This window comes from Geotrypetes seraphini, chromosome 1, assembly GCF_902459505.1.
Source record: "Geotrypetes seraphini chromosome 1, aGeoSer1.1, whole genome shotgun sequence".
Lineage (NCBI taxonomy): Eukaryota > Metazoa > Chordata > Amphibia > Gymnophiona > Dermophiidae > Geotrypetes > Geotrypetes seraphini.
The window spans coordinates 178,531,326-178,547,432 of NC_047084.1; the positions used below are offsets into that span (position 1 = coordinate 178,531,326).

Here is a 16,107-nt window from a genome sequence, read left to right on the forward strand (position 1 = left end):
CTTGGGGCTCCGACGTGAATTCAGCATTTTGCCAGAGAGCTGTCTCAAGGAGCATCCCCATTTAAACCATCACATCACTATCTCCATGTTGGTCTCAATATTTTAAGAATTTATTTATTAATGAACTATACAAAAAAAATTTTGATAGTGTGTAAGAGTGCAGCACTGATTGACTGTGAGTTTGAAGGTGTATGAAATGGACAGGAATTTTCAAACGAGTCTGATGGGTTGGTGCTGTGGAAACTGGTTTGCAAAGCTTGAATTACAAAAGGGGAGTATCACATTGCCACTTAGGGCCAGTGAACCCAGCCCAGAGTCTCAGCAGCACATGGCATTTAGCTCTGTTTGAGTCAGAATTTAAGCGATGAGGAAAAAATGCAAAAAGGTATATTGTCTGTTGTTTTACATTGCAGCTAACAAAATACTGTAACTCCAGTACCATTTAGGGCTGTATTCACTGAAGCTATATACAGTATATATATATATATTTATTTTTTATTTTTTTTAATTTAAGGTATTTATATACTGCCTATCAAGGTTACCGTATTTTTCACTCCATAAGACGCACCCCAGATTTAGAGGAGGAAAACAAGGAAAAAAGCATTCTGAACCAAATTGTGTACCCAGCTTCCTCACTCCCTGCCAGGCTTTGCACCCAACTTCACACTCCTTGCCATGCTCTGCACCCTGTCTCCCCTCCCTGCCAGGCTCTGCACCCTGTCCCCCCTTCCCTGCTAGGCTCTGCACCCTGTCCCCCCTCTTGCCATGCTCTGCACCCTGTCCCCCTTCCCTGCTAGGCTCTGCATCCTGTTCCCCCCCTTCCCTGATAGGCTCTGCACCCTGTCCCCCCTCCCTGCTAGGCTCTGCATCCTGTCCCCCCTTCCCTGCTGGGCTCTGCATCTTGTCCACTCTACTGCCATGGTCTGCACCTTGTTCCCCCTTCCCTGCCAGGCTCTGCACCCTGTCCCCCATTCCCTGCTAGGCTCTGCATCTTGTCCCCCCTCCCTGCTAGGCTCTGCACCCCGTCCCCCCTCTTGCCATGCTCTGCACCCTGTCCCCCTTCCCTGCTAGGTTCTGTATCCTGTCTCCCCCCCTTCCCTGCTAGGCTCTGCACCCTGTCCCCCCTTCCCTGCCAGGCTCTGCACCCTGTCCCCCCCTTCCCTGCTGGGCTCTGCATCTTGTCCACTCTCCCTGCCATGGTCTGCACCCTGTTCCCCCTTCCCTGCCAGGCTCTGTACCCTGTCCCCCATTCCCTGCTATGCTCTGCATCCTGTCCCCCCTCCCTGCTAGGCTCTGCACCCCATCCCCCCTCTTGCCATGCTCTGCACCCTGTCCCCCTTCCCTGCTAGGCTCTGCATCCTGTCCCCCCCTTCCCTGCTAGGCTCTGCACCCTGTCCCCCCTTCCCTGCCAGGCTCTGCACCCTGTCCTTCCTCCCTGCTAGGCTCTGCATCCTATCCCCCATCCCTGCTAGGCTCTGCATCCTATCCCCCATCCCTGCTAGGCTCTGCACCCTGTACCCCTTCCTTCTAGGCTCTGCATCCTGTACCCCCTTCCCTGACCTGTAACCTACCACCCCCCTCACCTCTGGTGGTCTAGTGGTAGGTTGAGACAGGAGGGATCCGTCCCAGCCAACTAAATTTTTTCCTTCTCCCCCTCCCCCCCAGTACAACTTTTTAAAACATAGCACTCCCGCCGGCCCTTCCTTTTAAAACACTCCCGCACGGCCTTCCTTTTAAAACACCCCCCACCCCGCAGTATCTTTTTAAGCGCCCCTTAAGCTTGGTGGTCCAGCAGTGTATGGGCTGGCAGAAGCGTGCTGTCTGCGCTGCTGCCTGGACCCACCCTGCTTTCAGAATGGCTGCAGTCAGTTCTCACGAGTCCCATGAGAACTGACACAGTCATTCTGAAAGTGGGGCGTGCCCAGGCTACAGAACAGACAGCACACTCCTGCCAGCCCATATACCACTAGATCACCAGGCTTAAGGGTCACTTAAAAAGGTACTGCGGGGCGGTGGGGTGTTTTAAAAGGAAGGGCGGGAGGTGTTTTAAAAAGGTACCAGGGGGTTGTCATCTTCACTCCATAAGATGCACCCCCTTGTCCAGCCTTTTTGGGGGGTGGAAAAAGTGCATCTTATGGACTGAATAATACGGTATCTCATATGGGGAATGACTAAAAAGGTTAGCTGAGGGGTGATGTGATTGAAGTCTACAAAATCCTGAGTGTACAGTATATAGGGTCCATAGAGTGTATATCGGGTCCATAGAGACCTGCTCTTTTCTTTATCTTGTTGGTGTATCTACTTGATTGTAAGCTCCACAGAGTACAGACTGCCTCTAATGTATGCTTGTCTAGTGCTGTTTACATCTTATAATCCTACGGAACTGATTTGGAAGAAGCCTCTCTTGCTGTGGTTAACAACGCTGGCTTATACAAAGCTGTGCTAGAGGTTTCTACAGCCGGCCAGCGAGGTAAATGCGCCGATGCTTATAGGAATTCTTTGAGCGTTGGAGCATTTACTTTGGCCGGCTTACGGTAGAAACCTCTACCGTGTCTGTTTAAAAAGAGCCCTAAGAGTCCAATGTCAAACCTCCCTTCACTGGCTAAGATAATTAAACCAGTGGAGATACCCCAATTATAGGATTTTCTTGAGGAGTTGTCTTAGCTCAGTAGCAATGAATCAGAGATCCAATTCATATCCCTTTCACAGGAGGTACAGATATTATTGGATAAAGAGATTTGAGTATTTCTGCCTTGATTTAACTTACCTTCTTTAGTTTTTTATTTAGTGGGTTAATCTATCCTTCCGGACAGGGATTAGGAGAAATATTAAGAGATGAATATATTCATTCCTTGATAATGTCAGGGAAAATTATGAGCTAATTACTCCTTTAACTAAGGGCCCCTTTTACAAAACCACAGTAGCGATTCTTCTGCAGCAAATGCTCTGAAGCCTATTTAGTTCCTATGGGCTTCAGTGCATTTGCCTTGGGAGAATAGCTGCCACAACTTTGTAAAACAAGCCCTAAATCTGAGCCAGGCTTTTGCTCTCAATTTTAGGGTATATCTGTGATTTACTATTTTGGGGGTTTTGTTTTGCCTTTTCGGACGATGGGTTTTGTTTTTACACTTAGGGGTTCAGTATAGGTTGTATGTGGATGACATATTGAAGGGGGATTCTGGTAGGTAAGCAGTATCAAGGGGCTGAGATGAGATTGAATTTTTGCATGGAAAAGGTTGCGCTGTGGATGTCGAGAAATGGTCTGCAATTAAATGTTAGAGAAAACCAAAATAACTCTGTGGAGTGACGATGTTCCTAAATGAACTTTATTTGAAAGTGTCAAAGTTCCAAAGGTACACTGAAATCATCCACATAAAATAATTTCATCCACATAAAAATAAATCATTCACATAAAAGCCTTAAAGGACCTAGTCCGCTAGGGATACAGGACCCAACACGCTCCGCGTTTTGACAAAAAGTCTTCTTCAGGGGCAAATGCAAGCATTGTCTCACTTCCGGCTCACCACTCAATTGTTTCCCACGTATTCACCTTTATAGGACCCCCAGGGACCCCTGAAGAAGACTTTTTGTCGCAACGCGGACCGTGTTGGGTCCCGTATCCCTAGCGGACTAGGTCCTTTAAGGCTTTTATGTGGATGAAATTATTTTATGTGGATGATTTCAGTGTACTTTTGGAACTTTGACACTTTCAAATAAAGTTCATTTAGGAACATTGTCACTCCACAGAGTTTTTTTGGTTTTCTCTGGATTTTCTTCTTTGTGGATATTTTGGGGTCAATTCCTTTTGTTTTTTGCTTGCTGCAATTAAATGTTAGCAAGACTGAAGTGATGATTGTTGGACATGATAATAATACATTCTGGCCAGATTGTTTGAATGTTCTAGGTGTTCAATTGAAGTTGAAAAGAAACATGAAGATGTTAGGGATTCAATTAGATTCCGCTTTGGCTATGGGAAGCCAAATAATGAAGACCATCCAGACAGGTTATACTCAATTACATCTTTTGCACAGATTAAAACCAGTGTTGGCACCCTGTGCTTTTAGAACTGTTGTCCAAAGCCTGGTAGTGTTACGATTGGATTACTGCAGTGTGCCGTATCTTGGGATAACAAAAGCAAAATGGTAGGGCTTTGAAGCTTCGAATGAATTCTGCTGCCAGTTTAATTACTGGTATTTCTCAGATGACACACGTAACACCTATTTTAAAATTAAACTAAACTAAAACTTAGCTTTATATACCGGTTCTTCAACCAGAGGAAGCTCGACACGGTTAACAATCATTAATATTCTAAATACTAAATTGGTAATATTTGAATCAATCTCAATCAATATAAAGATATCATCCGCATAGGAAAAAATCATTTCCCAAGCTGACAACTTGTAAGTGTTCAAAGTAGTCATATAAAGATTGAACAAGATTGGGGAAAGCAGAGAGCCCTGGGGTTCTCAAGACGGTTCATAGTCTAAAGCGCGCGAGGACAAAGGCGCACCGACAACCGAGGGCGGACAACTGAGCGCAGGACTTCATCGCGCCGAAGAAAAACCGTATTTTAAAGGGCTCTGAAGGGGGGTGTTGGTGGGGAAACCCCCCCCCCCCACTTTACTTAATAAAGTGGCACTGGCATTGTGGGGGGGTTTGTGGGGTTGTAACCCCCCTCATTATACTGGAAACTTAACTTTTTCCCTGTTTTTTAGGGGAAAAGTTAAGTTTTCAGTATAATGTGGGGGGTTACACCCCCCCCAAACATGGCAGCGTGAGGCAGCGTGATCCCTATTATGTAGAGTGGTCAGAGCCCTTTAAAATATGATTTTTCTTCGGCGCGATGAAGTCCTGCGCTCAGTTGTCCGCCCTCGGGTGTCGGCGCGCCTTTGTCCTCGCGCGCTTTTGACCCGTCACCGAACAAGACAGTAGAAATTTAGAAAACCTGTCAAGAACAACCTGGTTAAGTCCAGTATCTGAAAGTAATTGAAGCAGAATATCATGATGCACTACATCAAACGCCGCAGACAAATCAAACTGAAGCAAAATTGAGCATTTATTTTGTAGTCGTAATTGTTGGATTTTAGAAAGAAGAGAAATCAGTAATTGCACTGGCTTTCTGGATTACAAAGGGTGCAGTATAAAGTGTTAACAGTAGTTCACCAGGTTTTGTATTATGCTGCGCCAGTATGTTTTGAGAAAATGTTTACGATATATCGTCCAGGGAGATCTTTGAGATCAGAAAATGGGATGAGGCTGATGGTGAATAGTGAGTCAAAAGAACATTATGCAGATACTAGAGCCTCTATGCCAGGGGTAGGGAACTCCGGTCCTCGAGAGCCGTATTCCAGTCGGGTTTTCAGGATTTCCCCAATGAATATGCATGAGATCTATTTGCATGCACTGCTTTCAATTCATATTCATTGGGGAAATCCTGAAAACCCGACTGGAATACGGCTCTCGAGGACCGGAGTTCCCTACCCCTGCTCTATGCTATCTATAGCTGGGGTGAAACTATGGAATGCCTTGCCAGGCCAATTACGTCTTTGCGCAGAACGTGCTAGCTTTAAAAAAGTTATTTGTTGATGCATTTATGAAAAGCACTGTCAGTTCAACAGAAATATAGATATCAAGACAACTTAGGCCTCCGTTTATGAAACTGCGATAGAAGTTTCTAGTGTGGGGAGCCACGCTGAATGGCCTGCGCTGCTCCCGACACTCATTGAGTTCCTTTGAGCGTCGGGAGCAGGGCGGACCATTCAGCGCGGCTCCCCGCGCTAGAAACTTCTATCGCAGTTTCGTAAAAGAAGGGGGTTCATTTTAGCTGTAAGATTTATTGTTTTTTATAGTGTATGTTTTTTGGAAACCTAGAGGCTCCTTTTACTAAGGTGCGCTAGCATTTTTAGCTTGCGCACAAGATTAGCGCACGCTAGTTGAAAAATTACCGCCTGCTTAAAAGGAGGCTAGCGCGTGCGGCATTTTAGTGCACGCTATTCCGCGTGTTAAGGCCCTAACGCACCTTTGTAAAAGGAGCCCTAGGTTTAGGCGGTGTATAAATTTTTAAATAAATAACCCTCCCCCACTCACCCTTTTACAAAACCGTAGCGCGGTCTTTAGCGCCGGCCACGGCAAAAACAGCTCTGATGCTCATAGAATTCCTATGAGCTTCAGAGATGTTACGGCCGCGTCCGGCGCTAAAAACCACACTACCGTTTTGTAAAAGAGGGGGGGCTAAATAAATAAATTTCACTTCTTCCCATTTGGTTTATTGCATTTTATTATGATTTGTCTGGTCTAGCCAGTGGCCCAAAAAAAGCAGAATATAAATTCATAAATTAAATTTATTTTATGCAGCAGCAGTAGTAGTAATGAGCTCTGTCCTCTTTTTCTGCAGGGGTTAACTGTTCCTTGTTCCTTATTGCTGAGGCAGATTTATCTTTACCAGAGAGCTTTATAAAAGTAAACATGGACAGCCTCTGCCCTTCCTGGGTGTTTATTAAATGATCCGTGCTGCACTTTTTCCTCTTTAAGGACCCTAAATGTTACAGGATTTTTCTTACCATCATTTTCTTCCTTTTTTGGGATAGCTGACATAAAATGTTGGACTAGCTGTCCTGAAACACTGCCACTGCCAAACTTAGAGCATGCAGTCGTTTCTGAAACATCTGGGAGATAATCTCTAGCCTCATGTTTCTTCGTGTGTCTCAGCGTTCTCTGCTGACTGGAGTGCATTGGGTGAAGAAAACAGAGCACAGAAAGCATAGGCACCCCATATAAGGCTTGGGGAGGTTTAGCCTTCCCAGTGGCACTCATGAGTTCAACAAGACAATACCCCCTCCCCCAACTCTCACTCTGCCTACTATTGCAGGCTGCTGGCAGCTTTCTTGTCTCCCTCCCACTCCCTGTGGTCCAGCGGTGCTAACCTGCCTCACTTGCCACAGCGCCCTGACCGGCAGCGAGTGAGGTAAGTTTGCACCATCAGATCACAGGGAGTCCAGCAGAAGGGAGAGACACTAGAACTGTGGGGAGGGGGGAGGGGAAGAACATCTGGACTTGCAGGAGAGAGGGAAGGATGGAGAACTAAGACAGAGCAGAGGGAGAAAGATAGATGCTGGACCAGCTTTAGTTGGGGGGATGGAGGCGACAGAAATAGAGAGAGACTGACTAGAGGGAGAAACCCTGGAGAGAGACACACTGAAATATTGGGGGGAATGGGATGCAAGAAGGAGAGATCCAGGCCCCAGGGTGTAGGAAGAAAGAGAGAAGGGAGGGACATGGAGGCAGAAAAGAGGTGTTAGATATGGAGGGAGAAGGATGCAGAGAGAGGGGCAATATTGGACATTGGGGGGTGGATAGGGACACAGAGGGAAGTGAAGGACAGAGAGCAAGAGAGAAGGAGAGGTGCTGGTAAGACAGGGAAATGCAGGATAGAGCAAGATAAAGACACAGAGTGGAAACTGCTGAATATAAGAGCTGCATCGGGATACTTTGATAGCAGGTACTGAAACGCAGGAAGATGGTGGACATAGAAATGCTAAATGGACAGGAGAAATTTCAAAGACGGGGAAAAACCCAGAGAAAAACTTAAAACAGGCACTGAGACCAAAGAGAACAGAAAAACAAAATGCTGAGACAAAGGTAGAAAAAAGTATTTTATCCAGAATTTATGAATTAGAATGTTTCAGCTTTTGGAAATATGCATCTCTGATATTTTGCATTTCATTTTCAATTTCTCTAGTATTGCTGTATGCTGAGTCTGACTTCTTGAGGTTTCCAGTTCAGTTTTTTGCTTTCCTATCGTTTATTGATCTTTGGTCCTTTGTGTCATATTTGTTATGTCATGTGTGACCAAGGTGCAGTATTCTGCTAGCATGTAGCATTTGAGTAGCGATGTTGTTGCAGTCCTGTTTGCATGGCTTGGTTTGGTTTTGTTATTTTCACTAGGTAAGTGTATTGGTGTTTTAGAGCCCAATGTAATATTTACAGTGCTGTAGCTCTTCTTGTCCTGTGAGTTATTGCTTTATGTCAGTGTATCGCAAAGTGTGCCTCCTGAGATTTCAAGTGTGCCATGGCACACTGGGGAGGAGGAGAGGTGCCGGTGCCAGCTGACTGCCTTCAGGACACGGTCCTGTCAATCAGCTGGCGCCAGTGCCTCTCCTTCTCTCTGGCCCTCTTCCCTACTGCCACCCCCACTGGCATCTCAGGGCCGGTCTGAAGGGCCTTTGTGCATGTGCGTACGTCATCGTGATGATGTCATGCATGACCGCCTTGTTGGGGAGACTGGATGGACCATGCAGGTTTTTAGCTGCTGTTATTTACGTCTAAAAACCCGCCCAAGTCGGCACTTGGACAACCTAAAAGACAGGTCATCCAAGTGCCAATAATCGTAACAACTTTTTAGACATATCCAGGACATTGTAGACCTCTGAATACCGCTGTGCACCCAGAGCTGAAAGGGGCATTTTTGGAGGAGTGGTGAGGGTGGGATTTGGATGGGACATGGGCTGATCTAGATTTAGTCGTACTGCAGAGATAATCAAAAGTTTTACGAGGCTGCCTGGACGGAACTTATACGTAGTGACTTAGCTGATCTAAAACCAAGTTTAAATGCCCAGACGGTTTCCAAAATGACAGATAACCACTACAGACACAAAGTATAGACCCTCACACACTCCCTCAGTGATCACTGAACCCCTCCCACCGCTATAAAAATCGGAATAAAAACGTACATACTGGAACATCAGCACCTGGCATAGGAAAGCCTAGTAGAGCCGCACAGAGGTCTCTTAAGTAACCTGTGAGGAGGGCTAGTGAACCATAGAGAGGAGGACCCAGGCCCATAAGCCACTCTAACCACTACATTCATGGTGGAAAATGTGAGCTCACCCAAAAAGAATCCCAAACCCTACTGTACTGCCATATAGGTGCCACCTGCAGCCATAAGGGCTATTGGGGTTGTAGACAGCTGTATATGGTGGGTTTTGGGGGCTCAACATTACTTAGGAGTTCTGGTGAGATATTTATGTGGCACCCTTTTTGTAAAGTTCACAGTAGTGCCCTGTAAGATGCCCCACTGCTCTGTTGCCATGTCTGGGTGGCCAGTCCATCACAATGCTGGCCCCTCCCATGTCCAAAAGGTCTTGTTCTGGGCGTTTGGGACTTGGACAAATATTTGGATGAGAATTTGGTATAAAGATAGACGTACTGGCGGTCTGGATGATCAAACACCTGGACGTACAGATGGACAATTTTTTTAAAAAAAAGTATACTTTAGACGTATTTTTCGAGAATGGACATTTGTGCCCTGCCAACTTTGGGCGACTAGCACCTTACGTCCAAATCGGACTTAGACGTATGTTTTGATTATGCTCCTCCACGTTACTATGCAATTTCATTAAAAAAAAATAGTTTTTGGCTCTGGAGCCATTTGTTCACACTTTCTCTGGTCTGTCAGACATCTCTATATATAAAACCCCTAGCCGCGCATGTGCATGCTTCCGTGATCTCTGATCTGTGCGATGTAGGTCCGTGGCCGCAGGAGTGCGCATGCGCGAGTTCCCAGCCTTACTGCTTCCCAGCCGCCAGCGTTGGACTCCCTGCTCTCCAGATCGCGGTGTCGGCTCCTCTCATGAGCCGCACCAGCGTCAGAGAAGGCTTCCGATGCTGGCGGGGATCGAGAGGAGCCCTGCGACACTCGCCCAGAGCAGGCCAGACCGCAGACCGGGCAGGGAAGCGCCGAAAGAGACTCTAGCTGCGAGCCGCTCAGTGGGACCAGGTAGGCAGCCACGCGAAGGAGGTAAACAGAAACAAAAAAGGATACGTGAAGGGAGAAGCTGGGCCTGTCTGCGGGAAACACGATAAGGGAAGGGGGGGCCCTTGGAGCAGGCTACACCGCGGGAGGGAAGGGGGAGGGGCCAAAAGGAGCAGGCCACATCGTGCTAAGAGTAGGGAAGGGGGGTGGGGGAAAATGCTGATACTGCTGCACAGGGACTTGGAGGGGAAGGGAAATACCTGGAGGAAAGACACAGGAAGAGGGACAGAAAGACAGAGAAAGGGAGCCAGGGAGAGAGAGAGAGACAGTGGGAGGGAGAGAGACAGAAAGACAGACATACATATATTCTAGCACCCGTTTATGTAACGGGTTTATTGACTAGTATTTATAATATTAGCCATTCCGCAGGACAAGAATACTATAGGCAAAGAATTTACATTAACAAGTCTCCAGGATAGAAACCCAAAGCTATGGTCTGCCTAAACTCAGTGTGTTCCACAAACATATATTCCAACTTGAAGTTAAATGCAAGTTCTCTGTCATCCCATTTACTCTCCCCTGGTTTAAAGTATTTTGTCAGTGGGCAATCCATTTATTTAGCTTTGGATTTTTGAAACAGTTTGCAAGCTAACCCTTTGTCTCCCTCTATTGGCAAAGATCAGACATCTACTGCTTTTCACTATAATTTTTTTTTCTCTCCATAGTGTTTAGTATGTCAAAATTATGCACAATCCATTAACCAAAAATATGCCCAGTTGATCTGCTCTCCCCCAGTCTAATTGGTGATTATTTGCTTATACATAGAAACATAGAAACATAGAAATAGACGGCAGATAAGGGCCCACAGCCCATCTAGTCTGCCCACCTTAATGTCCCTCCCCTACCTTTGCCCTGTGAATAGATCCCTTGTGCCGATCCCATTTGGCCTTAAAATCAGGCACGCTGCTGGCCTCAATCACCTGTAGTGGAAGACTATTCCAGCGATCAACCACTCTTTCCGTGAAAAAGAATTTCCTGGTGTCACCTCGTAGTTTCCCGCCCCTGATTTTCAACGGATGCCCTCTTGTTGTCGTGGGACCCTTGAAAAAGAAGATATCTTCCTCCGCCTCGATGCGGCCCGTAAGATACTTGAACGTCTCGATCATGTCCCCCCTCTCTCTGCGCTCCTCGAGCGAGTATAGCTGTAATTTGTCAAGCCGTTTTTCGTATGGTAGATCCTTGAGTCCCGAGACCATCCGGGTGGCCATTCTTTGCACCGACTCCAGTCTCAGCACATCCTTGCGATAATGCGGCCTCCAGAATTGCACACAGTATTCCAGGTGGGGCCTCACCATGGATCTATACAATGGCATAATGACTTCCGCCTTACGACTGACGAAACCCCTTCGTATGCAGCCCATGATTTGTCTTGCCTTGGACGAAGCCTGCTCCACTTGATTGGCAGACTTCATGTCCTCACTGACGATTACCCCCAAGTCTCGTTCTGCTACCGTTTTTGCTAGGATCTCGCCATTAAGGGTATAAGACTTGCATGGATTCTGGCTGCCCAGGTGCATAACTTTGCATTTTTTGGCATTGAAGTTGAGTTGCCATGTCCTAGACCATCGCTCCAGTAGGAGTAGGTCGTGCATCATGTTGTCGGGCACTGAATCTTCGTCTGTTGTGCATTTGCCCACTACATTACTCAGTTTGGCGTCATCGGCGAATAATGTTATTTTACCTCGAAGCCCTTCTGCCAAGTCTCTTATAAAGATGTTGAATAGGATTGGGCCCAAGACTGAGCCCTGTGGTACTCCACTAATCATTTCGGAGGGGGTGCCGTTCACCACCACCCTTTGGAGCCTACCTCCAAGCCAGCTCCCAACCCATTTCGTCAATGTGTTACCTAATCCTATAGAACTCATCTTGCTCAGTAACCTGCGGTGTGGTACGCTATCGAATGCTTTGCTAAAGTCCAGGTACACGATGTCCAGGGACTCCCCTATATCCAGCTTCCCCGTTACCCAGTCAAAGAAGCTGATCAGGTTGGATTGGCAGGATCTCCCCTTAGTAAATCCATGTTGTCGGGGATCCCGTAGATTCTCCTCATCCAGGATCTTATCTAATTGGTGTTTGATTAGAGTTTCCATTAGTTTGCTCACTATCGATGTTAGACTCACTGGTCTGTAGTTTGCTGTCTCCATCTTTGAGCCTTTCTTGTGGAGTGGAATGACGTTAGCCGTCCTCCAGTCCAACGGGACGCTGCCTGTACTAAGGGAGAGGTTGAAGAGCGCGGACAGTGGCTCCGCCAAGACATCACTCAGCTCCCTAAGCACCCTGGGGTGCAGGTTGTCCGGCCCCATTGCTTTGTTAACCTTGAGCTTTGACAGCTCACCGTAGACACTGCTGGGCGTAAACTCAAAGTTACTAAACGGGTCAACTGAGCCAACCCTTGTCTGTAGCTGAGGGCCGAGCCCTGGCGCTTCTCGGGTGAAGACTGAGCAGAAGTATTCATTTAATAGTTGGGCTTTTTCCGAATCCTTTTCCACATAGTCTCCGTCTGGTTTCCTAAGACGTACAATCCCGCCTGAGTTTTTTCTTCTATCACTGATATACCTGAAGAAGGATTTATCTCCCTTCTGGATGTTCTTTGCTAGAGACTCCTCCATGAGGAATTTAGCCTCCATGACTGCTGTTTTGACGGCTTTTGATTTGGCCAGGTAGTCTGCTCTAGAGTCCTGCTTCCCTGATTGTTTGTAAGAGATGAATGCTTTTTTCTTCTCCTTGATCAGGTCTGAGATCTCCGCAGTAAACCACTGTGGCTTATTGTTCCTTCGCCGTTTACTTACTGATTTTACATAGCGGTTTGTTGCTTCTTGTATGGTTGCTTTCAAAGTCGACCACATGTCTTCCACGTTATCGGTTTCTTCTTGGCTTTGTAGCGCCTGGTGAACGAAGTCTCCCATTTCTTTGAAATTTGTGTCCTTGAATTTGAGGACTTTGGTTAGTGTAGTAGATTTAGTGAAACCTTTCCTGATATTGAACCATACCATGTTGTGGTCACTGGAGGCCAATGTGTCACCCACCGAGACCTCTGTGACACTTTCTCCATTGGTAAGTATCAGGTCCAGTATTGCCTGATCCCTTGTCGGTTCCAACACCAGTTGCCTGAGGCTTGCTCCTTTCATAGAGTTTAATAGCCTCCTGCTGCTGCCGGAAGCAGAGGTAAGTGTAACCCAATCCACATCAGGCATGTTGAAGTCACCTAGCAATACTGTGTCCCCACGCAAGGTGATATTTTCTATATCTTCGATTATTTCCATATCCAGGTCATCCTGTTGTCTTGGGGGTCTGTAAATTACGCCAAGATACAAGCATTTGTCCTTCCCTCTGGCCAAATTAACCCAAAGGGATTCCCCAGTATACTGGACATCTGAGATTCTCGTGACCTTAATGTCATCTTTAGTATATAATGCTACACCCCCTCCCTTCCTACCCTCTCTGTCCCGGCGAAGCAAGTTGTAACCCGGTATGACCATGTCCCACCCGTGGGAGTCTGTGAGCCAGGTTTCGGATATCGCCACCACATCCAGGTCGGCATTCCTTATTTCTGTTTCCAATTCCAGGATCTTGTTTCCTAAACTGTGTGCGTTGACGTACATAGCCCTCCATGTTATATTTTTGTTATGTCTCAGTGGGGATATTCCTGTTTGAGCTATTTGAACACCTTTAGCATTGTTTGTGTTATTTGTGCTTTCCTGAGGCTCAGAACCACAATGTGTACTCCCCATATACCCAGAACTACAGTGTGTACTCCCCCTAGACCCGGAATTACAATGTGACCCATAAATATGGGTCACATTGTACATAATGTACATAATTACAAATGTACATAATGTACATAATTGTACATAAATACAGTACTAAAGATTTTGCAGCTTAACGGTCCTTGAAATTAATTTTAAGAAATATATTGCCTTTCTGTAACTGAATTATTTTTTGTATGTTCTGATTGTCTTGTACTCAAATAGTTTTTCAGATCTTTGGTTTAGCAAAAAAGTAAAGAAAAATCAAAAACAATTGTATGTGGATAAAAGTCCCTGCAAAGAAAATTTTTCAAAGGAGTGTAGGCACCTACCCATTAAGTTAGGTCTGTGTTTAAGATTATGCTGCCAGTTAATTGGCAAATATACCCGCTTCCCTTTGTATATTTACCTACATCAAGAAAGCAGCCTGAACACATGTCTACCAAAGTTCCAAATCTAGGTATGCAGTTTGCTCCATTTAACCCCATGTCCAGTAAAAGTAAGAGCAAAGTGCATGAGAACTTGTGTGGTAGTAGCAAATTTTCAAAGAAAACTTACCTTAGCTAGGTTAGTACATAAGTCTAAACATATTTCTCTGGAGCTAATCCAACAAAACCTGTCTTCTCACTTAAGGACGGAACAAAACCAACTCTTGTGTGTAGACTTTTTTTTATGGTGAAATATTTTTTATTGAAAATTTCCAGATAAACAAGTACAGCAAAAACAACCAAAGTGCACAATACAACTATAGCAATCCCCTTCCCTCCCATCCACCCTCCAACCCCCACCCAAGTTACCCACAACAACAAAACAATCCATCGTCCAGAATGCAAGAAAAATCATGGGTTCAACAAATTACTGCGAGCTTTATGAGTCAATGTGAGCCAAAAGGGTTCCCAAATGGAACAATACAAACGTCCCTGTGGTGTATCCAAAGATGTCAAGGAGAGATGCTCCATAGAAGTCTGATGTATCATGAGAATACGCCAATAAGACAAAGTAGGGGAATCCGATACAATCCAGCATTGCAATATGGTTTTCTTCCCCAGCAATATAGCTCGTTCCAAAACCCCCCAGAATCCCTTCGGGGACACACGAGGGAGATGCTCCAAAGTAAAAAGCATCTCTGGGCAGTTTTGTGTGTAGACTTTTAATGATCATTCAAAACATAGAGACTTTGTGAACTTTAATCTTGAGGCCAGGCTTAATGATGCTGAGTATGACACACAAAAGATTCAAAATGATATGCAATTCCTATCACGTTGATGTTTTCCCTTGAATGCTAACTGGGGATCTATGGAAATACGTCATTTTGGGTGCAATTTTGCTACTTTTCATTAGGATTTTAAAGGAATTCAGATAAAATGTGACTTCTCTGATTTGATTGTAACTCAGTTTCTTGTGAGATGTCCAGCTTATCTTGGGTACCCATCAGAAAATAAAATCGTAATTTTCTAACAAGTATGGCTCAAATCTCCAATGTTGTTTGCTTGCACGGTTGTGCATTTTTAACCCAAGTGTAGTGGCCTGCAAACCAGGGGAACTGGGTTCAGCTCCCACTGCAGCTTCTTGTGATTCTGGACAAGTCATTTAGCCTCCATTTGCCCCAGATACATAAAAAAATATATGTATATAATATCAAAAACACTTCTATTGTAACCACAAAAAGGCGGTATATCAAATCCCAATCCCTTTCCCTTTTTGAAAAGTCTTTTCAGGTTGAGCTAAAAATGCAAAGGCTTGCTTCATTAGCTAAACACCTTGAAAGTTTTGAATTAAGTCATGTAAGTGCAGCAACAGTAAGACGAGGAGGCAGATAATATTCCTAGCAACCCACATATTAGTTTATCTACTCCTTATCACAGTACTAATCACTAATACAACCAAAGAACCTCCATTCTCTCCATTACCCTACTCATAATTCCGTCCTCCTCAAACTACTATAATGTAGTATAGCTCTCCCTCCGCATTCGCTGGGGTTAAGTGCAGAGCCGGCCCACAAATTGCGAAAAATCACAAATAAGTTTTTTGGTCAGCTCTGACCCACCCCCGCCTGCATCCCCGGATCTTACCTGGTGGTCTAGCGGTGATGCAGGGCAGGAGCAATCTTCCTATGCTCCTGCCCTGTGCAGAGCCGTCATCAAAATGGCTGCCGTGAGTTCCTGTTGTAGGCTCGAGACTACAAAGGGAACTCACATCATCCATTTTGATGACGGCTCTGCACGGGGCAGGAGCATAGGAATATTGCTCCAGCCCCGCGTCACCGCTAGACCATCAGGTAAGATCCGGGAGGCTCAGACAGCCTAAAAATAAAGGAAAACTTAGACAAAAAAAAATTGCGAATAACTGAATCCGCGGATAATGAGGGAGAAGGGTATATTCATTCTGTAATTCGAAATATTATAAGTTGCTTTGAACCTGTTTAGGCATAATGCGACTCAAATACCAGATTAGATTAGATATGAAGACATGACATTTTTGGATATTTTAATTAAAAAACCAAAATTGATTCACTGAAGTAGAAGTTTCTACTCTCGTGGGTGATAAACA

At 45.5% G+C, this 16,107-nt stretch overlaps 1 protein-coding gene across 7 annotated transcripts in view; it reads left to right on the forward strand.

Annotated features, from left to right (window-relative positions):
• PALLD (palladin, cytoskeletal associated protein) overlaps positions 1 to 16,107 on the forward strand; it is a 792,721-nt gene that overhangs the window by 676,584 nt on the left and 100,030 nt on the right. The window contains exon 1 of one of the 7 annotated variants that reach the window (XM_033942083.1): positions 6,945 to 7,638. The exons of 5 other annotated variants lie outside the window; for them this stretch is intronic. In XM_033942083.1, the coding sequence (XP_033797974.1) occupies positions 7,625 to 7,638 (14 nt within the window). In that variant the 5' untranslated portion in view covers positions 6,945 to 7,624. Of the gene's footprint in view, positions 1 to 6,944; positions 7,639 to 16,107 lie in introns of those variants that run through there. One more of the 7 variants, XM_033942092.1, reaches the window with a different exon arrangement.